The sequence below is a fragment of the Salmo salar genome, chromosome 03 (genome assembly GCF_965601325.2).
Source record: "Salmo salar chromosome 03, fSalSal1, whole genome shotgun sequence".
NCBI classification, from domain to species: Eukaryota; Metazoa; Chordata; class Actinopteri; order Salmoniformes; family Salmonidae; genus Salmo; species Salmo salar.
This window is the reverse complement of record NC_138293.1, coordinates 9106803-9130997: the sequence shown is the minus strand read 5'-3', so window position 1 is coordinate 9130997 and position 24195 is coordinate 9106803. Positions and strand designations below refer to the sequence as shown.

General features: G+C 44.8%; 1 protein-coding gene across 3 annotated transcripts; it reads left to right on the top strand.

The window, feature by feature from the left end:
- Positions 1-474: 474 nt before the first annotated feature.
- LOC123741600 (uncharacterized) lies at positions 475-19383 on the top strand. Of its 3 annotated transcripts, XR_006769054.2 has the most exons (7): positions 488-2115; positions 11966-12048; positions 12483-12619; positions 13378-13671; positions 16692-17017; positions 17484-17714; positions 17923-19383. XR_006769054.2 is itself a non-coding variant. In XM_082973251.1 (6 exons), exons 5-6 carry the CDS (start codon positions 17686-17688, stop codon positions 18218-18220), a joined length of 327 nt encoding a protein of 108 aa, XP_082829377.1. In that variant the 5' UTR covers positions 487-2115; positions 11966-12619; positions 13378-13671; positions 16692-17017; positions 17484-17685; the 3' UTR covers positions 18221-19383. The 3 variants fall into 3 exon arrangements, 1 of the variants encoding a protein (XP_082829377.1); XR_006769053.2 differs by having other exon boundaries at positions 475-2115; positions 11966-12619; positions 17484-17817; XM_082973251.1 differs by having other exon boundaries at positions 487-2115; positions 11966-12619.
- Positions 19384-24195: the final 4812 nt, after the last annotated feature.

Below are 24195 nucleotides of genomic sequence, written 5' to 3'. Positions count from 1 at the left end.
GGGCATACCAGCCGACCGCTCAGACGGGTGAGGGCATACCAGCCAACCGTTTTTATAGTTTGACTGTGTGTGAGCAACTTCCATTCATTTCTACTCATTCATTGAAACTGCAATGATGGTTGTAGGGCGAGTGCAGGTAGAAGTGCATTTCATGGTTTACAAAAGTTTCTGATAAAATGTGTTGACGGTGCCGAATAAAAATGTAAACAAGTACTGTACTCTTTGCTGTACTTGTTGACAGTCTCTCTCTAGTCAAGGTAGCAGAAACAAACACACCTACTGCCAACAGTGCAGTATGTGCGTTTTTTTATATTAAAGTTTGGAGATCTAATTGGAATGCCTTGGAGATCAATAAGTCGACCATTTGGTGACCATTGAATTAGAATAATATTCGATTGTTAGATTGTTTTTAATATTCTGTGTGTGCCCTATCTTTTTGGTTTTTCCAGGCAGGCGTCAGAAATAGCAGAAAAACCACAAAGCGGCCCATGAAGACTCGGATGCAGGATCTGAAGCCAGCGAGGGTTCTTCAGAACTCACTCGCAAGAAACCACCTTGTCTGGTACAGGTTAAAAGGAAATTTCACCCTGGAGGAATCTGGGCTTGTTTTCATCATGTCTGAGGCATTTCTAGGACAGTGAGATGTGTTTCACCCATAATTGCCAAGGAAGAAGGCAGGTCAGGGCTTCGCGCGCTGAACGATACACCCTATGACGGCTACCGGTGTATTGATGGGAAGGGGCGAGATATAAATATAGTCCTGCTTTGTGGCATTTCGAAGGCTCTATGTTATACTGAGCGCACTATAGGTTTGTGCGGTAGTAGATATCGTTGCCCTTGTTCGATAGAGCCATTCAGAACTAAGCTAAGTAAGTTATCCTACCTGTTTGGCCCTGTATGGGGGTTTCATCGGATGGGGCCACAGTGTCTCCTGACCCCTCCTGTCTCAGCCTCCAGTATTTATGCTGCTGTAGTTTATGTGTCGGGGGGCTAGGGTCAATCTGTCACATCTGGAGTATTTCTCTTGTCTTATCCGGTGTCCTGTGTGAATTTAAATATGCTCCCTCTAATTCTCTCTTTCTTTCTTTCTTTCTCTCTCTCGGAGGACCTGAGCCCTAGGACCTTGCCTCAGGACTACCTGGCTTGATGACTCCTTGCTGTCCCCAGTTCACCTGGCCGTGCTGCTGCTCCAGTTCTGCCTGCAGCTATGGAACCCTGACCTGTTCACCGGACGTGCTACCTGTCCCAGACCTGTTGTCCCAGACCTGCTGGAACCCTGACCTATTCACCGGACGTGCTACCTGTCCCAGACCTGCTATTATCAACTCTCTAGAGACAGCAGGAGCGGTAGAGATACTCTCAAAGATCGGCTATGAAAAAGCAAACTGACACTTACTCTTGTGTTACTGACTTGTTGCACCCTCGACAACTACTATGATTATTATTATTTGACAATGCTGGTCATTTATGAACATTTCAACATCTAGGCCATGTGCTGTTATAATCTCCACCCGGCACAGCCAGAAGAGGACTGGCCACCCCTCAGCCTGGTTCCTCTCTAGGTTTCTTCCTAGGTTTTGGCCTTTCTAGGGAGTTTTTCCTAGCCACCGTGCTTCTACACCTGCATTGCTTGCTGTTTGGGGTTTTAGGCTGGGTTTCTGTACAGCACTTTGTGATATCAGCTGATGTAAGAAGGGCTATATAAATTGATTTGATTTGATTGGACGTCTTTCAGCGATGTTCCTATCGGCGGATTCATTGCTAAATATACAAGCAGACATGTTTTCCAGTCTCTGAAAGACTATGACTTGTGTTGGGCGATGCTTCGTGCACTGGCCCGTCCCTCCCCCAAGGTGGGTTTTTTATTTTATTTATAAAAAGAAGCAGACACTAACAACAATCCTTTGGCCAAAACTGAAAGAACTGACTAGACGCAATGGCTTCCTCTCATCAACACAAATTCGACGATGAAGTATCTATTAGCTACATGGAGACATTCAACCATACATGTTTCAACCGGGATATAGCATCGAGGATTCGATTTAGCTAACGTTAGAAGCTCAAACTACAGCCGATGTAGCACCAAGAAGGCAGATGACAAATACGACTAGCTAAGTAAGTTATTTTTCCTGGAAGTCACCTAACTAGCTAGCTAACTTTAGTTTAGTCTATTTAAATCCATATTGTGTATTGCTGGCAAACATACTACTGTGTTATAGTGAAAGGGAAATAATTTTTTATTTCTTTTTCTTTTTACTAACTAAACAACTAGCTGTTGTCATATTTATGACAAAAACTAGAATAGGTTTTACAATGAGATTTTTTTATATCTCGATTGTAAAACCTCTTCTCTTTTTAGTCGTAGATATGGCAAGCTACTAAACAGAAAGCTACAACCAGTCACCTAAAGCTAGGTTTACTAGCAAACGTTAGCACATGACTGTAGTTGGCTAGCTAGTGATTCAAGCTATTCCTATCCAGTGCCACTCACGGGTGCAAAAGTACTGTATACAGCAAAACATGAACCAAGACTAGATATCCTCAAATGTACATACAGTACTAGTGGATCGTTCTTATGTTGAAGGGCTATTTAAGACGAGAAACATGTACCAGCATGTGTATATACTGTGACTTGCTGAATTATTGGCACCCTAGCTACTGTAAATATGAAGAAAAGTCTGAAAATGTTTCACTGTTTATCAGCTTGATCTTACACTCAAAATATTGTGAATCTAACATTTCATTTAGTTAAAATTGTTTATTATAATTACTTTATTAAAAAAAACATGCGTCACAATTATTGGCACCCCTGCATTTAGTACTTTGTGCACCCTCCCTTTGCCAAGATAACAGCTCTGAGTTGTCTCCTATAATGTTTGATGAGGTGTGAGAACACGTAGGAAGGGATTTGAGACCATTCTTCCAAACAGAAACTCTCCAGATCCTTCAGAGTCCTTGGTCCTCGCTTGTGGACTCTCTTCAGTTCACCCCACAGGTTTTCCATGGGGTTTAGGTCAGGGGTCTGAGATGGCCATAGCAAAAGCTTGATTCTATGGTCAGTGAGCCATTTGTGTGTGGATTTGGAGGTATGGTTTGGATCGTTGTCCTGCTGGATGATCCAACGGCGACCCAGTTTTAGCCTCCTGGCAGAAGCAGACAGGTTTTGGCCTAAAATCTCCTGCTGCTCTTGCTGCTGGTGATTCTCTGATCCACCTCTACGCAGATGACACCATTCTATATACTTCTGGCCCTTCTTTGGACACTTAACAATCCTCCAGACGAGCTTCAATGCCATACAACACTCCTTCCGTGGCCTTCAACTGCTCTTAAATGCTAGTAAAACTAAATGCATGCTTTTCAACCGATCACTGCCCGCACCCGCCCGCCCAACTAGCATCACTACTCTGGACGGTTCTGACTTAGAATATGTGGACAACTACAAATACCTAGGTGTCTGGTTAGACTGTAAACTCTCCTTCCAGACTCACATTAAGCATCTCCAATCCAAAATTAAATCTAGAATCGGCTTCCTATTTCGCAACAAAGCATCCTTCACTCATGCTGCCAAACATACCCTCGTAAAACTGACTATCCTACCGATCCTTGACTTCGGCGATGTCATTTACAAAATAGCCTCCAACACTCTACTCAGCAAAATGGATATTGTCCATCACAGTGCCATCCGTTTTGTCACCAAAGCCCCATATACTACCCACCACTGCGACCTGTATGCTCTCGTTGGCTGGCCCTCACTTCATATTCGTTGCCAAACCCACTGGCTCCAGGTCATATATAAGTCTTTGCTAGGTAAAGCCCCGCCTTATCTCAGCTCACTGGTCACCATAGCAGCACCCACCCATAGCACGCGCTCCAGCAGGTATATTTCACTGGTCATCCCCAAAGCCAACTCTTTTGGCCGCCTTTCCTTCCAGTTCCCTGCTGCCAATGACTGGAACGAATTGCAAAAATCACTGAAGCTGGAGACTTCTCTCCCTCACTGACTTTAAGCGTCAGCTGTCAGAGCAGCTTACCGATCACTGCACCTGTACACAGCCCATCTGTAAATAGCACACCCAACTACCTCATCCCCATAGTTATTTATTTTTGCTATTTTTGCACCCTAGTATCTCTACTTGCACATCATCATCTATCACTCCAGTGCCTTACTACTACATTTGCACACACTGTATGTAGATTTTTCTATTGTGTTTTTTTCTTCTATTGTGTTATTGACTGTACGTTTGTTTTTGTCGCACTGCTTTGCTTTATCTTGGCCAGGTTGCAGTTGTAAATGAGAACTTGTTCTCAACGTGCCTACCTGGTTAAATAAAGGTGAAATAATCTTTACAAATAAAAAGTACTTGGAGTCCATGATGCCATGTATCCTACCAAGGTTCCCAGGGCCTTTGAAAGTAAAACAGCCCACAACATCAAACACACCACCATACTTAACGGTGGGGATTAGGTTATTTTCTGCATGACCATGACTCTTTTTATACCAAATCCACCTCTGGTGTTTGTTGCCAAAAAGCTCTATTTTAGTCTCATCAGACCATAGAATCTGGTTCCAATGACATTTAGCCAACTCCAGGTGCTTACATTTGTGGTTTGGTGACAACAGAGGCCTTTTCCCTTCCAAATAACTTGTTGGCATGGAGTTGGCACCCAATTGTAGCTTTGGAGACCAAGACTTCTGCAATTCTCCAACTGTAATCCTTGGGAGACAATTTTGCCACTTGAACCATCCTTCTCACTGTGCCTGGGGGAAAAATACACTTGTGTCCTCTTCCAGGCAGGTTTATCACAGCTCCAGTTGTTTTACATATCTTAATTACTGCCCTAATAGTGGAGATGGGTATTTTCAGGCGTGTAGCCATCTTTTCATAGCCATTGCCTGATTAGTGAAGGTGAACCACCTTTTGTCTCATTTAATTTCTGTGTTCTCTGGCCTTTCTCATGTCGATGGATGACCAAGGGCATTTAGCCTGTGTGTCACCTCATTTTTATACCCCAGTAAAACAGGAAGTCATGGATGACCACTTAAGAGTTCCCAAAGACTCAGATGAACAACAATGACATTTCTTAGGACTTTATTGTTAATATATACTTAGGGTGCCAATAATTCAAGAGGGTACTATAAGAAGATGCAAGAACATGGCAGATTCCTGCTTGATGTGACAGAGTTAAATCCAAATGTGCAGACTCTTCAAAGTCCTTGTACCAACCAAGTTGGCAGTGTCAGTGACCAGGAATGTGGTTGGGTACTTAAGTAAACAAAACGAATACAAACCTTCCCTAACATGCAAAGTAGGATATTCCCTTAAAACAGCTGCAGGAGTACTCTGGCCTTTCCAAATGTCGATGTCACGGATCCCCCCGGTACTGCTGCTCATTCTGTTCACTAGGTCCGGAGGTCGACCTCACCGGCCTTCTAGGCTTAACTGAACTGTGTTATTACGCACACCTGGTTCCAATTCCTCACTGATTGTGTTTGTATAAATGTGCCCTTTGTTTCCCCATTGGGCTGTCGATTATTGTTCCCATGTCCGTTGGTCGTGTGAGTACCTATGCGTTGTCTCAGCCTGTTCTGCGTATTGTGTATTACGGGTCTCGTCCCGTGTCGTTCTACGAGGTTTACCCTCGCTCTTTTGTTTGGGTACATCCCAGTGTTTGTTTTGGGTGTATTAAAAACCCAGATTATGTATTCCTGCGCCTGTCTACGTAATATAGTTACTGGACACAAGGTGTAATACGTAATGTAGTTACTGGACACAAGGTGTAATACGTAAAGTACATTCAGAATGTATTCAGACCCCAGCTCTGCCTCTTCCACTGGATCCCCCACAAGGCTGTGTGTTCTCTCCTCCCCTGTACATACTATACACTAATGACTATCGTAGTGAATATGAAAACAGGCACCACATCAAATTTGCTGATGACTGTTGTCATCGTCAGTCTACTACAGGATGGAGAGTTTGAGCATTGGGCCTGTGGTAGATTACTTTATGTCATGGGGTGAGAACTGCTTTCCTCTGACTGAATGTCTCCAAAACTTAAAGATATGGCCATTGACTTTAGAAGACAGCCACTGAACCCATATACCCACTGTGGTCATGGGAAATGACATTGAGCTGGTTCGTACCTGGGGAACAGTGCTGGACAACAAGTTGACGTTTGAGGAGAACACAGATGCCATCTGTAAAAAAAATAATAATGAAAAAAAAAAGCACAGCAGCTGATTTTTTTTTTTTCCTGAGAAAGATTTCAAGAAGATCAATGATGACACTGTTTTACAGGAGTTTTATTGACTCCGTATTGATGTTCTCGATTGTGGCCTGGTTTGGCAATCTTAATGTTGGGTGGTTAAGGTGGCCAGCTAGGTCATCGGGGTGCAACAGGCACAGCTCTCAGTGACATTCAGAAAGCATGTGGTGAGGAGAGCTAACAGTATTCTAGACTGTCCTGATCACACTCTCCTTGTCAATTTTGCACTTCACCCCTCAGTTTGTCGTTTTAGACTTTCCAAACTCAATAGCAACAGATACAATAACTATTTTATCCCACAGGACAAACTTTCTGAATCTACACATGAAATGTCTATTTTTTTTGCTGCACTTCTGCACAATGATTTTTACTTTTTATCGGTCATTGTTTCATGTCATGTGGATATCGGTTGTCACTTATTAAATGTTTTTTTATTGATGAACCCTGACTGCACAAAAAAAAGTCCTAATTGAGACAATAAAGAACTTGAAGGGTGTGAAAGATTATGCAATACAACAGTGACAAAAAATATGTAACGCTGTTCAATAGGAGGGAGGGAGAAACATCAAGGCTACTGCTAAAAACATACGTCAGAAAATCTGCTGTCTCAGCCATTGCCTGTCACCAAGGGAGTACCCCAAGGCCCAATCCTAGGCCCCACGCTCTTCTCAATTTACATCAACATAGCTCAGGCAGTAGGAAGCTCTCTCATCCAAGTAAACTCAGCAACAACATAAAAAGTTATTTTTCGGGACCCTGTCTTTCAAAGATAATTCATAAAAATCCAAATAACTTCACAGATCTTCATTGTAAAGGGTATAAACACTGTTTTCCATGCTTGTTCAATGAACCATAAACAATTAGCATGCACCTGTGGAATGGTCGTTAAGACACAAAGCTTACAGATGGTAGGCAATTAAGGTCACAGTTATGAAAACTTAGGAGACTAAAGAGACCTTTCTACTGACTCTGGAAAAACACCAAAAGAAAGATGCCCAAGGTCCCTGCTCATCTGCGTGAACTTGCCTTAGGCATGCTGCAAGGAGGCCTGCGGACTGCAGATGTGGCCAGGGCAATAAATTGCAATGTCTGTACCTTGAGACACCTAAGACAGCGCCACAGGGACAGGAAGGACAGGTGATCGTCCTCGCAGTGGCAGACCACGTGTAACAACACCTGCACAGGATCGGTACATCTGAACATCACATCTGCGGGACAGGTACAGGACGGCAACAACTGCACGAGTTGCACCAGGAATGCACAATCCCTCCATCAGTGCTCAGACTGTCCGCAATAGGCGGAGAGAGGCTGGACTGAGGGCTTGTAGGCCTGTTGTAAGGCAGGTCCTCACCAGACATCACCGGCAACAACGTAGCCTATGGGCACTAGCCCACCTTCACTGGACCAGACAGGACTGGCAAAAAGTGCTCCTCGCTGACAAGTCGCAGTTTTATCTCACCAGGGGTGATGTTCGGATTCGCGTTTACCGTCGATGGAATGAGCGTTACACCGAGGCCTGTACTCTGGAAGGGGATCGTTTTGGAGGTGGAGGGTCCGTCATGGTCTGGGACGGTGTGTCACAGCATCATCGGACTGAGCTTGTTGTCATTGCAGGCAATCTCAACGCTGTGCGTTACAGGGAAGACATCCTCCCTCATGTGGTACCCTTCCTGCAGGCTCATCCTGACATGACCCTCCACTATGACAATGCCATCAGCCATACTGCTCGTTCTGTGCGTGATTTCCTGCAAGACAGGAATGTCAGAGTTCTGCCATGGCCAGCGAAGAGCCCGGATCTCAATCCCATTGAGCACGTCTGGGACCTGTTGGATCGGAGGGTGAGGGCTAGGGCAATTCCCCCTAAAAATGTCCGGGAACTTGCAGGTGCCTTGGTGGAAGAGTGGGGTAACATCTCACAGCAAACCTGGCAAATCTGGTGCAGTCCATGAGGAAGAGATGCACTGCAGTACGTAATGCAGCTGGTGGCCACACCAGACACTGACTGTTACTTTTGATTTTGACCCCCCCTTTGTTCAGGGACACATTATTCAATTTCTGTTGGTCTCACATGTCTGTGGAACTTGTTCAGTTTATGTCTCAGTTGTTGAATCTTGTTATGTTCATACAAATACTTACACGTTAAGTTTGCTGAAAATAAATGCAGTTGACAGTGAGAGGATGTTTCTTTTTTTGCTGAGTTTATTTACTAGCTAGTAAGTCTCAAGACATGAATAAATTTTTTGATACATTAGCTAGCCAGCATTTTAATAACAATAACTGGTGTCTGGCTATCATTAGCTAAATTATCGCTAATGTAGCTAGCTAGCTAATGGGAAGTTACATTGATAACATTAGATTGGGTTAGGTTGCTTGCTTGCTAGCTACCCAACTGTCTATGTGCTGAGTGCCTTATACAGTTACTGTTAGCTAGCTAGAGCTGTCTAGCTAACGTTAGTGATTACATTACCTTTAATAATGCCTGGGTATAAAAGTAATGTTAAACCACTTAAAATTCAATGGTGTAGCTAAATGTTACCTAGCTAGCTAACTTGCTCAATATGGAGGACAGTGACGTAGGCTAATGTTGTTGTGCAGTGAGTTTGTCCTTGGGAAAATTGTAGGTTGGAAATTAACATTAATTACTAAGAGACACAAGACATTAACTACTAGCTAACCTGTAGTTAGGTACAAATGTTTTATTTAACCAAATTCTGATGTTAACCAAATTAGTAGCTAATATATCAAATACTATAACTACAAATGCAATCATTGCCTGGCGGAGAAGGCTCCACAAGGAGCCAACTAGTAGTCAGGGTTGCAATGTCTGCGGTTTTCCCACGAATGGACTACTTTGAAAACGGTGTTGTGGGTGAAAATGTATTGGTCGTGGGTTGCTGATTTTTTGGGGTCTACTTCCAAGTTGCATCCCAGGTAGCACAAACATCTGGCCCACATTTGTCCTAATTCCAGCACGCCAGATCTAAAACTGCTAGCAGCTGGATCCGGCCAAAGTCCAAAATGAATGACTGTACAGACTAAGCCTGAGTCATTCGGCCCAGATATGGCAGCCGGAACTGAGCCAAAGCTCCCCCACCTCAACCACTAAAAATGTAGGTAGTAATATTGCAGCTATCAACCGAACTATGAACAACATAAACATGAAAAAAGACGTGACATTTTCTTATTTTAAGACTTTTATTTAAATAGATGAAATTGACTGTGTGGGTGTCCTCCCTCAATAGACACTATGTACACTGTCGTTCAAAAGTTTGGGGTCACTTAGAAATGTTCTTGTTTTTTAAAGAAAAGCACATTTTTTTGGTCCATGAACCTTTTCACACGTACCAACCCACAGGTGTGATCATTCTACAGTGGTCCCTGTAGCATACGATCAAACCGGTGTGATTAGAATGCTTATTTAGAACGGCCAGTTTCGAATGACGCAACAATCAACATTTGAGCTGGCCACAGTTTTTTCAGTAACATTTTGCACAAACAGTCTTTACAAAGTTATGTCCAGAATGTGAGCAGTTTATTTTTGGATGCAATGTTCAGACATTCACAGAAGTATCTACAGCATAACACAATCATCCAAACCGGAAAAATGTTTGCTACGTTTGTCCTAGCGCTAACTGAGGAAAGATTGACGTAACAAGCGGTCATATTTTTATAACTCTCATCTGACATAAACTACAATAGAAATTAGCTAATAGCAATTACTATTTATAATTAATCACATCACGGGTGAGCTCACCATTGATCGAAATAATTGAGTTAAACACTTTCTAGAAATCGAAAGTAATCGGACGATGGGTAGTTTCTGCGCACCACCATGCTTTCCCCCCCCTCACAGGAACCAAAGATAATAAGAGAAGACAAGATGAGTTTGGTCTGTTTATAGTATGCATGTTGAAGGGGGTGTGTCGTCTACCATCGTTCACATCCTACCATTCACTATCGGAAGTTCTCAAACTGAGTGAATTCTTACTCGCCTCATTTTGTTATAACTGGAATTAGCTTAGCTCATCATAAATCAGTACAACCTTCAAAAAAGTATTTTACACACATAATGTGCCCATTACAATCTATGCAAGAATCGGAATGCATGATTTGTCAATAGTACTTAAACGTGAATAAAAAAGTTAATATATAAATAATTCCCCCACAAAACATTTTCCGATAGTGATTTATTGATTCAAGTGGCGCGTGCCAGCAGTCAATCACGTAACCTCTCACTCTGAGCCATTCAGGGTTGTTGTTTATGTATGTAGCTAGTGAGATAAGCTGTAGCATTAGCAATGTCTTTCAAAAGGAGACCACTCACAAATGAGGAAATTCTGGAGGGTTTTTTTCTTCTAAAAATGAGTCAAAGTCAGGAATCAGATTCTGACAGTGAGGAGCTGCCCCCCAACCTTGTATCCATTGAGAACCTTGAATCTGAGGACTCCTTGTCGACTGACAAAGTCCCAGGTCCCTTTGAAGATGCTGGTGGTGATGGAGGCAGACTGACCGTGGATGAAGTACAGGAGTTCTGTGGTAGCTGGAAGGCCGCCAGCCATTTCACTCCTCCTGGCCCTGCTGTTTGCTTTGATGAGTCCCAGTCTGGAGTGCAACACCCCTTGCCATTACCATCTGAGGCAGAGTGCTTCAAGCTGTTTCTGACAGAGGAGCTGGTGAGAGACATAGTAGAGACCAATCGCTATGCCTTGGAGCTACAGGAAAAAAGAGCCAGGAGTGAGGGGGAAACTCGCTAAATGGGTAACAACCACAATTAATGAAATGCATACCTTCCTGGTGACAGTCCTTCTCATGGGGATAGTAAAGAAGAACTCCCTAAGAGAATACTGGAGCACAGATCCTATGTTTGCAACTCCCTTGTTTGCCACCCTCTATTCCCAAGACCACTTCCTAGTTCTGCTGCGATGCCTGCATGTCGTCAACAATGCTACTGCCATCCTAGATGACCCGTTATACAAAATAAGAAATGTTCTTACCAGCCTGGCATCAGCATTTGGTCGGGTCTTTGTGCCATACAACGATCTATGCATTGATGAGTCCCTGATGTTATGGAAATGTAGGCTGGCGTTCCGTCACTATATTCCCTCCAAAAGGCACAGGTTTGGGGTCAAGTTCATTGTCATGTGCGACGTGAAGACAGGATTTGTCCAGGACATTATAGTTTACACAGGGTCCACCACTGACATCCAACATTGAGAGGCTTGGGGTGTCCGGGTCCGTGCTGATGACCATGCTGGCTGCTTATCTAAGCAAGTGACACACTTTGTATCAGGAGCATAACAGGGATAACCCTGTTATCCTGGGAGTGCGATGGTCGCCTTGATCCAGTACATTCAGCACAGAGACCAGGAGGGGGGCAGCTGCTGTGGCCAGGCCCGCCGCAGCCAGCACCACCCCCGCCAGTAACACCCGGCCCAAGAGTGCGGCAAGGTAAGTGTTACATATCATCTTACAGGAAAATAGAATTCTACTTGTTCCACACAGTTGGAAATGATCACATATTTGGTATGTTTTGTTGTCAAAGGCCTCTTGGTCCTGTGATCTCGGCGTTCCTGTCAAGGCACTCTCTCGTCCCAGGTGAACTGCAGGCGAAGATGAAGAAGCTCATGGCTTCTAAGACCATTTTAACTTTTTGGAATAAGCTGTGTAGCTCACAATCCTTTTTCTCTCCACGTGATATAAGGGTGTCTTTCCCTCAGCCGGCACTGCCACCGACAGAGCCATTGGACGCAGAGCTGGTCAAAGCAGCCGCTGACGTAGACACACGTACGTTTTTACGTCACTATTAATTGACATAGGACATTTGATAAGTTTTGATAACTATTCAGTTAGTCTGCTGACATATTAAAGTGTTGTCACTTATTTCCTATCATCAGCCCAAAGAAGTGTATTGGTAAGAGTAATTTGGGTTTAGAGGAGAGTCACTGCATGTATGCACAATTAAACGTCTTGCCTTGTCACAGCAGCTGTCATCCAGCATGTCACGGAATCATGAGTTTCTCTTTTCCATTTTAATCAATCTTTAAATTTTACTCTGAATTCTTGACCAACACTCATTTCATTATTTTGTTACATCCTATCACTGATTGATATTCATCTGGGCATGTTGGAATGTGCTATTATTTTAATCTATCTCATCTACATTTCTAATATGACACTGTCATTCATTCAATTGATTTATTTCTGTGTCACTGCAAAAGCCGTAGCCCTACAGGTCCTCCCATCGCTCCCTCTGCCTCAAACTGACCCAGTCCCAGCCCCACTGGGGCAGAACGAAGAAGATGATTTGCCCCGGCAGTCCTTCCTGCCTCCAAAGCCCGCCTCAGAAAGTGCTGAGGTAAATTCATCAACTGCAATTCATCACACTATTAGGATTTTAAACAGTATGCAATTCTACAGTTTCTCTCTCCCTGTCTATTTCTCTGAAACTTTACCATCACTTCTACCCCCCTCACTCTCTCCTCTCACTCAGCTGTTGCTTCCTGTTAGAGCCGATTCGGACATATTTGTATAAAAGACTGAACATACCGAGCTCCATGTATATTTGTGTAAATATATTAAATATGAATGTATATGATGAAATATTAGGTACCTTTATGATTTATATTTACCTGATTGAGATATATTCATTTGTTGTTAGTTTTTGGCCCCCCCTCTTGCCCATTCATTGTACTGTGGTAAGTGTGTTAGGATAAAGGCAGGAAGTTGGGCCCTCGGGGGGGGGGGGGGGGGGGTTGGGGGGGTGTCCGGGTCCTGAGAAAGTTATGTGGTGGACGCCTCCCCAACCTCGGGCGATCTGCTATCAGCCACCCGCATCCCTCGACCCCTTCTTCGCATGTCAGCTGTTCCTTTGGATGTCCATGCGTATATGGGCATACAAGCGGGCATGCCCCCAGCCTGTGTGCAGCGGCTGCTGACCGCTGGTATCTCATGGCCACTGAGTACCTGGAATGTGGTCGGTGTAAGAAGAAGGTCGGGGGGTGGTCACGGGACCTTGTTGATCAGCTGAACGCTCAGCACCGCTGCCAGTTCCCAGCAATATTGACATGTAAGTTCACAAGATTACATTCATATCATTGATCTCGCTCTCTCTAGGCTGTCCTGTGACCTGCGGGTTGTGAGCATGCTGAGGTCGCGCACATTGGGGAACAGTGCATCACAGACCTACAGCAAGCTGTGTGAGTCACAGTGAGTCCTGGATGCGGAGTTCTACACGGTACCTCGGCGAGTGCGAGCAGTTCACCAGTCCTCCAGAGATGCCCCCCGGTGCCCTCACCCGTCTGGCTGCTGACGGTCTACAGCCATGACGTGCTGTCGCGGCTGGACGAGGTGTAGGCCAGGGTCACCTCCATCTTTGGGTCCATCTTAAAGATGGACTCTACCAAGAAGGTGAGTTTTCACTTAAAGATCTAAAGATAACTGAAGTCTGATTTGTATGTCTTTGCGTGTCTGTCTCCAGGTGACCAAAAAACTTGCAGGTACCGCTGCAGGCCTGGGTTACCAACATAGGTAACGAGCATGGGCAGGTCGTCATCAGAGTCCTCACTGCCAGTGAGGGTGAGGGCCTGCTCCCCATGGCGGATGGTCTTATGGAGCAGCACCGGCTCGCCGGGGTGGCGCCCCCTCAGCTCGTGTATGTGGACCGAGACTGCTGCTCAAGCTTCGGCAGATCCAAGACAGCTGCCATGTTCAATGAGTGGGACCAGCTGGTTGTTCGGCTAGACATCTGGCACCTGTGTGGCGGTTTGCGTCACCAGCTCTACAGTCCCTTCATGCTGTCAGTCTGCATCTTTGAGTGGGATGCAGGCGATGTCCGCCGACTGCTGGAGGCCATGAGGTTTGAGCTGGAGGGGAAGCACAGGATGGTCGGCCTCACAGAGGCGGAGGTTTCGAGGCAGATCGACAGGAAGTAGATGGCACTTCACTGTCGGCGTTGTTCGCGGAGCTACGGCAACCGAAGTCCATCTCCTTGACCTCAAGACTTTCAACAACAGTGAGAAGGGAGTCAACACCCTGGGCATCCCGTTGCTGGACTCCATCCGCATCCAGGCAATCTGGAAAGGGCAGAGGTGCCACCTCCACTGCATGCAGGACAAACCCGGTGTACACCGCCGTTGGTGATTTTGCCGGTTTATCGCTGCGCACAGGCCTTGGAATCATTCCACCTCAACCGGTTGATCCCAGGTAATTGTCATTATATAGTTTAAAGTAATGCTTAATGTTAACAGCAACAGCTCTACCTTCCTGTTGGATGGACTGGTGAGGTGGAATGAGGGCCGTGCGCAAGCAGCAGAGGAAAAGAAGAACAGGCAACCCCTGCTCTCCTACAGTGGCCACCTGCAGCACATCCTTAATATGGTAATTTACATGGGTGTTGTAAAGCTGAAGACCCTCAAAGACTACTGGAAAACTGCACCCCTCTATAACTTGCCTTTCCCCACCACGGTAATTTCATGCAAAAGGTTTCTGACCATCTCACGGGCGCTTCACATCAGTGACCCTAAAGTTGATGAGGAGAACGAGAAGAAGCGAGGCACAGCAGGGTTTGATAGGCTCTGCAAAATAAAACCTCTACCACAGTGTGGTTGAGGCCTACAAGACCTATTTTCAGCCCGCCCAGAACCTGTCCATCGATGAGAGGATGGTAGCCTCAAAGGCCAGAATTGGACTAAAGCAATACATGCGTAATAACCTGACAAAATGGGGTTTGTTTTAGCCGATTCTGCTTGTGCGTACACGTGCAATTCTTTTGTCTATGAGAGGAAGAGCAGTTGTGCGACCGGTAAGGGGCTTAGCTATGACTGTCATGGAGTTGTTAGATTTTCATCTCCTGGGGAAGGGCTACAAATAGTTTGTGGACAATTTTTACACAAGCCCTACCCTATTTGCAGACCTTAGGAAGCTGGAGGTGTGTGCCTGTGGCACCATCTGGACCAATCGAGTGGGATTCCCCAAAACAAAGGTCAATGACATGCCTAAGCGGGCTGATCGGGATACCATGAGATGGATTCACCAGGATGGCCTACTATTTGTGAAGTGGATGGACACCAGAGAGGTGGTCATGTGCTCCAGTCTCCACAAGTCCTTCAGTGGTGATCACGTCGTCCGGCGTGTGAAGGGCGCTACTGGGGCATGGACCATCAAGAATTTCCCCATTCCTGCAGCAATAAAGGACTACAATAAGAGCATGGGGGGTGTAGACCTATCAGACGCACTGATAGGCTACTACAATGTCCTCCACAAGAGCATGAAATGGTGTAAGACATTGTTTTACCATTTCATAGACATTGCTGTGGTGAATGCCTTCATCCTCCACAAGGAAATGGCCAAGAGCTGTGGACAGCCCCCCCATCTCACAGCTGGCTTTCAGAGAGCTGCTCATCAACGAGCTTGCTAGCTACAGGAAGTCCGCTGTAGCAGCTTCTATCCCCTCTACCTCTGTACCTTCTGCTCCTTCAACCGGTAGCCTTTACATGCCAAAGTTCATCATTGCAGGCAGGGATGTGCCTCAGGGCAAGAAGGGCTCAGTAGGGAGGCTTCGTTGTGCTCTTTGCCACAAGAAGTCCCCTGTGACCTGTACAACTTGCTCGGTGACCCTCTGTTTCACACCGGAAAGAGACTGCTATGGGCTTTGGCATCAAGCAGGATATTGTGTAGAGGACTGAGGGTCTGCACAACATTGTATATTGACACTGTAAATAGTTACCATGTTATTTGAAATGTTCAAAAAATAACTGGGGGGGGTGTGTTAGAATAGATATTTTGTATATAGTTATTTGTATCACTGTACCAATTCGGCCACTGGGGTACATTCGGGAAACTTGTGAGGGACACCTGGGTGACTTCATGTTCAAAGTCATGTTCCTCGCTCATTCCTGAAGGTATCCGTCTGAAACTTTGGAAAAATACTGTTGCCCACAATTATGTTATAATTAGAAATTATCTCCAGCATCATATCTGAATGTTTGTCTGAGTGTTTGTTCATTTCAAAGATGCTACAACTATAAAAGAACAGAAAACGTATGTTTATTTCCTTGTCTTTTCTTCTACCAAATCTATTGTGTTATATTCTCCTACATTAATTTCACATTTCCACAAACTTCAGAGTGTTTCCTTTGAAATGATACCAAGAATATGCATATCCTTGCTTCTGGGCCTGAGCTAGAGGCAGTTAGATTTGGGTATGTCTTCAGGCGGAAATTAAGAAAAGGGGGGGGGGGAAGCCATAACAGGTTAACCTTAGCAGCCGAAGGGTGCTCGTCAAGGACCAGGTTAAGGACTACACCAAGCCTAGCGAGTACACTGGTTAAGTTGAGTAAGAGAATGAACATTTACATAAATTGCATTAATTACATCCCATTAACACTTCCCTACTCTGCTTTTGCCTGATTTTTTGATTTTTTAAATAGGGGAACACCTCGGAGTTGAGTACCTGTACTCGCAGACTACTGCAGGATGTCAGCGCGGACCCTGAAGTTTCAGAAGAGGTAGCCGCCGTCGAGCAGCTCGACGAGGAAGACAAGGGCTTTCAGGAGGATGTGGACCCGACAGTTCACATCCCTCCTGTTACTCCTATGAGCGTCCCGTCCTCCAGCTCAGCGGCACCTCTGTAAGGGAAACCGCTGACGCACCCAGGTCTGGGCCATCCTGTCCCACCGCGCCTGAAGACGGAAGCTCTCCTGAGGCCCCTGATCGCCAGAATTCTCCTCACCCTGACCACTCCTCTGATTCAGAGGTAAGAGTTTGCAATAAGGAATTGAGACCAAAAGCACAAGAAATGTTTCAATTGTTTAATACCAAGGATACAGTCAGCTAAGTGCATACATTTAGAAAGTTCACTACACATTTTATACTCTTCCCTTGTAGGCGTCACCAACCCAGCTATACATTTTATGACCCTAATGAGTTTCCCTCCTTTCCCCTGTGGAATGTCCATGGTCCTTTGTTTAGCTAGCCATATTCTGGGCCTGACCCTGCTCTCTGATCCAAGGCAATTTCCTCTTATCTGATTAGGTCAACCTTTCTAAATTAGGATACACCCAGTTTCATGGCCTAAACTCCATTAATACTCACAGTAATCATTCACTAAACAGGATACAAACAAACTAGTTTAACTGGAAACATGTTACATTTGAACTAAATCCAGCAGTGTGATTTTCAATTACACAACATTAAATAACATCTACCTATTTCTTTTGTAGAGGAATCATATGTCTGCAGGCTTGCCGGGGCCTTGGTGGGGATGAGGAACCACAGGGTAGATGGTCTGGTGGCGCTGTGGCTGGCACTGCCAGACTACGACAAGCAGCGCTTGATCTACCGGCATGGTAGATCCCGACACCAGGAGAGAATTGTTTGGTGGAGACCATTTGCAGTCGCCTCTGTCAAATCCATCTCAGCGCCATGCAGTCTGCCGGCGTCAAGACGAGCAGGTGGGTGCTCATTCTGGCAGACTACGTGGCCATCAGGGAGGCAGTGCTGAACAGCCCGAGATTGATAGCTCTTTGAGCTTAATCTAAGGACCATCAGTCAGTAGTAAGACATACTCATGGAAGACTTGTTACATAAAGCCATGTGACTAATGCCTAATGACAATCTGAGTGACAGCTCGTGCTTGTTTGTTTTCTCTCCCTGTTTCAGGTACTACCGGCATCAGAAGGAGAGGATTGGGGCTCGCCCCTCCACTACCAACGGGAGGGATCCAGGCACCCTTCCCTTCGCCCCCCCCGATCCCACGCCAGGCCATCCAACAAGGACGGCTCGCCCACGCGCCCATTCTGCCAGCCCATCTGGAGCAACAACACCCCGCATTTCCGGACCCCTCCCAAGCCCTGCCAGCCCAAGGACCACCCCCGGCTTCCTCTTTACCTCCTCTGGTTCCAAGGACAACAGCTTGGCGGAGGACAAGGAGGGGACAGCCGGGAAGGCAGCAATATGATCCAAATGCGGGTTGCCGAAGCGGCGGGAGACGGGCATAGTCACGTCGGTGGAATGGCGTTCTCCTCTGTTGTTGCGGGGGGTAAGAACCATTAGCTGGCGGAAATGAAGGACGCTAAAGGGGCGAGGTGACAGACACTGAGCCACTGGCTGGTCGGATATTTTTTTCGTTTGGAACCATGTCTCCTTTCTCACTTGTTGGTACACTAATGCATCTGTCACAAAACAAAAGGGCCCGGCTGACCACAACAAAGCCTCTCAAAGCACATGGCTACTTAATACGCATTGTTGACCCATGCCTTCTGTCACCCAGCAAAACCCCCCTTTTCCCCTCTTCCTTGGACTGAGAAGATTACGGGATCGAGAAATCACCCAGAGGTTTAATCAGAATTTGAAATCTTGGAACACAGGTTATCTTGGTGAATGATAGTGAAATTTATCCACGGGGCGGCCAATCTTATCTTCAATAAGCTTTGCGAATCGTTTATGCTTCCCCAGCAGTCAGTTCTAATAGCGAACTGACTATGCTGACTAGTCACCTCGCCTCAAAATGATCCGTGAAGGCTTTTGCTACATCTTCCCCTTTAGTAGTACCATGCATGGGTTTTAGACCAAGCACCTCTCCTCATGTACCTCTGAGTCACAGTATCTTGCAACAACTGCCAGACGTGAAATGTCATTCACATCCACACTAAACAGGTGCATCTTTTAACGCTAAAGTTTGCTGTTCCTTTACATTTTCAACCATCTCGGTAACGTGCCTTTCAACAGACACATGCATGTCTTTTATCTTTGAGATGATTGTGTCTTTGTTAGGCAATCCATCAAATAAAGCCTGCAAACTGAGGAAAGACTCCTTAATATATTCCCCATTAGTAAATGGTTTAGCAATGCACTGCGCAACTTTGTAGCTCCCCTCTGTAGCGTGATTTTTTTGACAGCATATAGATTTGTAAACACACTGCTTTGCTTTTCATACCTGGACACAGCCCTCTTGATTCCTTTAGCCTTGTCCGCCTCCTAGGAAGTTTTCCTCATGTGTCGTTTAAAATGACGCTGTACACTTGACGTCCGACAAACAACAGTTTTACCACAGCCAGCTCTTAAGTAAAATGAGTCCATAGTCCTTTGTCCAAGACGCAATAAATGAGCGGACATGTCTTATTTTTTTCTTTCTGATGACATTTTTGTGCCCTGAACTTGTTTAAATACCAAAAGAAAGCTTGCTAGCTGCTAGCCATGTAAAAATGTCTCACCTTCAGTGCCGCCTTGGTTTTAAATTTGTCAGGAGAGGCGAGGAGGGTTGTCTTGCGCTTAACTAATATGAAACTCCTGCAAAATCATGAAAGCCCATTGGCTAATCAGGATTGACATCCCTTGGGAACTACAACATTGCAGTTAATACCAATTCAATTTCAACTGGCAAAAATAAATGAAAAACATCAAGCCAAGGCTTAGCACACCATGCAAAAAATTATAATACAATAAACATCCAGTTTTTATTTTTGGGGGGTGGCTTGCCAAGGCTGGTATGCGTAGCTTGCCAAGGCTGGTATGCGTGGCTTGCCAAGGCTGGTATGCCGTGGCTTGCCAAGGCTGGTATGCATGCGTGGCTTGCCAAGGCTGGTATGCGTGCCTTAGGTGGCTGACTCGTCTCACGGGGTAACTGACAATTCCTACCTTCACCTTATCGGGCAATAATCTGCATCAACACTCAACATGACAAACAACGTCTTCTCCGTTTCCCCACTAGATCTACGTCTCACCAAACGGTGGGCGCCACAGTCACCTGGAATTTTCAATTTCAACTACTCCTCCTCAACACTTAATGCCACCCCATTACCACTCCTTTCAATGGTGCCTTCCTCTGGAGAGCAAAGCATGTCACAATTCATGTCCCTAAAGCCGTAATCAACAGTTAAATCATCCTCACTCTCGTCACGTTCAACTTCCTCCTTAAGCTCTTCCAAATGTTCTGTGAGATCCTCCATTCCATGTTTACTCAAAACATATTCCACTTTTCTCTTGTCCACCAGATCTTCCAGAAGGCTTGTGAAATCCCCCGCTCCATATTTATTAATATGTTCCACTTACTTCCTTGTCCGCCATCGTACCGCGTGTCTCAAGTTCATCCTGCACTGGAACGTCACCTCGTAACTTCATGGGAGTCATGTGGAAAGGCTACTTGTTGTTTTGGGTGTTTTGAGTGACGGATTCAACATTTACAGAATATTCCTGTAATGTTTTCTCCTCGTCAGACGGCAGCAGCCTAGTACAGTGGCTTGCGAAAGTATTCACCCCCTTGGCATTTTACCCATTTTGTTGCTCTACAACCTGGAATTAAAATGGATTTTGGGGTGGGGGGGGGGGGGTTGTTTCATTTGATTTACACAACATGCCTACCACTTAAAGATGCAAAATATATATTTTTTTTTGTAAAACTAGAAATTAGACCAAAAAACTGAACTTGAGCGTGCACAACTACTCACCCCCCCAAAGTCAATACTTTGTAGAGCCACCATTTGCAGCAATTACAGCTGCAAGTATCTTGGGGTATGTCTCTATAAGCTTGGCACATCTAGCCACTGGGATTTTTGTCCATTCTTCCAAGGAAAAACTGCTCCAGCAAGTTGGATGGGTTCCGCTGGTGTACAGCAATCTTTCAGTCATACCACAGATTCTCAATTGGATTAAGGTCTGGGCTTTAACCTCTTATGGCTAGGGGGCAGTATTTTCACGGCTGGATAAAAAACGTACCCGATTTAATCTGGTTACTAATCCTACCCAGTAACTAGAATATGCATATACTTATTATATATGGATAGAAAACACCCTAAAGTTTCTAAAACTGTTTGAATGGTGTCTGAGTATAACAGAACTCAAATGGCAGGTCAAAACCTGAGAGATTCCTTTACAGGAAGTGGCCTGTCTGACCATTTCTGGAACTTCTTTGCCATCTCTATCTTTTACAAAGGATGTCTGCTCTAACGTGACACTTCCTACGTCGTCCATGGGCGCTCAGAGCCCGGGAAAAACCTGAATGTCGTCATCCCAGCCCCAGGCTGAAACACATTATCGCCTTTCTCAAGTGGCCGATCAAGGGACTGTGGGCTTAGGCGCGTGACCTGGCCGCCCCCCGTCTTTGTGATTTTTTTCCTCTGTTTGCCGAAAAGGAGATTCCCGGTCGGAATATTATCGCTTTTCTACGAGAAAAATGGCATAAAAATTGATTTTAAACAGCGGTTGACATGCTTCGAAGTACGGTAATGGAATATTTAGAATTTCTTTGTCACGAATTGCGCCATGCGCGCGACCCTTATTTACCATTTCGGATAGTGTCTGAAACGCACGAACAAAACGCCGCTATTCGGATATAACGATGGATTATTTTGGACCAAACCAACATTTGTTATTGAAGTGGCAGTCCTGGGAGTGCATTCTGACGAAGACAACAAAAGGTAATCAAACTTTTATAATAGTAAATCTGATATTGGTGAGTGCTAAACTTGCCGGGTGTCTAAATAGCTAGCCCGTGATGGCTGGGCTATGTACTTAGAATATTGCAAAATGTGCTTTCACCAAAAAGCTATTTTAAAATCGGACATATCGAGTGCATAGAGGAGTTCTGTATCTATAATTCTTAAAATAATTGTTATGCTTTTTGTGAACGTTTATCGTGAGTAATTTAGTAAATTATTAGCAAATTCCTCCGGAAGTTTGCGGGGGGTATGCTAGTTCTGAACGTCACATGCTAATGTAAAAAGCTGTTTTTTGATATAAATATGAACTTGATTGAACAAAACATGCATGTATTGTATAACATAATGTCCTAGGTGTGTCATCTGATGAAGATCATCAAAGGTTAGTGCTGCATTTAGCTGTCTTCTGGGTTTTTGTGACATTATATGCTAGCTTGAAAAATGGGTGTCTGATTATTTCTGGCTTGGTACTCTGCTGACATAATCTAATGTTTTGCTTTCGCTGTAAAGCCTTTTTGAAATTGGACAGTGTGGTTAGATAAAGGAGAGTCTTGTCTTTAAAATGCTGTGAAATAGTCATATGTTTGAAAAATTGAAGTTTTTGTATTTTTGAGGAATTTGTCATTCGCGCCACGCCTATCATTGGATATTGGAGCAGGTGTTCCTCTAGCGGAACGTCTAGATGTAAGAGGTTAACTACGCCATTCCAAGACATTCAAATGTTTCCCCATAAACCACTCGTGTTGTTTTAGCAGTATGCTTAGGATCATTGTCCTGCTGGAAGGTGAACCTCCGTCCCAGTCTCAAATCTCTGGAAGACAAACAGGTTTCCCCTGTGTTTAGCGCTATCCATCATTCCTCCAATTCTGACCAGTTTCCCAGTCCCTGCCGATGGAAAAACATGGTGTTCTCGGGGTGATGAGAGGTTGGTATTGCGTCAGACATAGCGTTCATCTTGATGGCTAAAAAGCTACATTTTTCTCTCATCTAACCAGAGTACCTTCTTCCATATGTTTAGGAGTCTCCCACATGCCTTTTAGTGAACACTTTATGCAATGGCTTTTTTCTGGCCACTCCTCTGTAAAGCCCACATCTCCCAGATCTGTGGAGTGTACGGGTTGGTCCTACGGACAGATACCCCAATCTCTGCTGTGGAGCTTTGCAGCTCCTTCAGGGTAATCTTTGGTATCTTTGTTGCCTCTGATTAATGCCCTCCTTGCCTGGTCCGTGAGTTTTGGTGGGCAGCCCTCTTTTGGCAGGTTTGTGGTGCCATAATCCAACCATTCTTTAATAATGGATTTAATGGTGCTCCGTGGGATGTTCAAAGTTTTGGCAATTTTTTTTATAACCCAACCCTGATCTGTACTTCTCCACAACTTTGTCCCTGACCTGTTTGGAGCGCTCCTTGGTCTTCATGGTGCCGTTTGCTTGGTGGTACCCCTTGCTTAGTGGTGTTGCAGACTCTAGTGCTTTTCTGGACAGGTATATACATACACACACACACACACACACACACTGAGATATCATGTGACACTTAAGACTGCACACAGGTGGACTTAATTTAACTAATTATGTGACTTCTGAAGGTACCTGGTTGCACCAGATCTTATTTAAGGGTGTCATACAAAGGGGGTGAATACATACACACGCACCACTTTTCTGTTTCAAGTTCTTTTTTTCATTTCACTTCACTAATTTGGACTATTTTGTGTATGTCCAATAACCTCTTTGGGCTAGAGGGCAGTATTTTGACGTCCGGATGAAAAACGTGTCCAAAGTAAACTGCCTGTTACTCAGGCCCAGAAGCTAGGATATGCATATAATTGGTAGATTTGTATAGAAAACTCTAGTTTCTAAAACGGTTAAAATAATGTCTGAGTATAACAGAACTGATATGGCAGGCGAAACCCCAAGGACAAACCATCCCCCCAAAAATGTTAAATTCAGCCTACCACTGTTTCCAATGGCTGTCATGTTTATTATGAGGCGAAATCTCCCAGATTGCAGATCCTAGGGCTTCCACTAGATGTCAAGTCTTTAGAAAGAGTTTCAGGCTTGTTTTTGGAAAAATGAGCTAGAATCTGTAGTTTTTCTAAGTGGCTCCCATTTTGGCTGTAGTGTTTTCTCCAGTAAAGACTCACGATCCTCCGTCTTAAATTTGATCATTTATTTACGTATTAGGGTACCAGAGGTTTGATTATAAACGTTGTTTGACTTGTTTGAAGAAGTTTATTGGTAACGTTTGGGCTTCATTTTCTATGCAGTTTTTGGGGATATAAAGAAGGACTTTATCGAACAAAAGGACCATTTGTGATGTAGCTGGGACCTTTGAGTGCCAACAGAAGATCTTCAAAGATAAGGCATTTATTATATCGCTATTTCTGACTTTTGTGGCGCACCTGCCTGGTTGAAAAATGTTTTTCATGCTTTTGTATGCGGGGCGCTGTCCTCAGATAATCGCATGGTGTGCTTTCGCCGTAAAGCCTTTTTGAAACCT

Excerpts from the sequence above, each read along its gene's own strand:
- LOC123741600 (XM_082973251.1), top strand. The coding sequence starts at position 17,686 with ATGCAGTCTGCCGGCGTCAAGACGAGCAG. Across the intron at positions 17,715-17,922 it reads GCCGGCGTCAAGACGAGCAG|GTACTACCGGCATCAGAAGG; the intron begins GTGGGTGCTCAT and ends TCCCTGTTTCAG.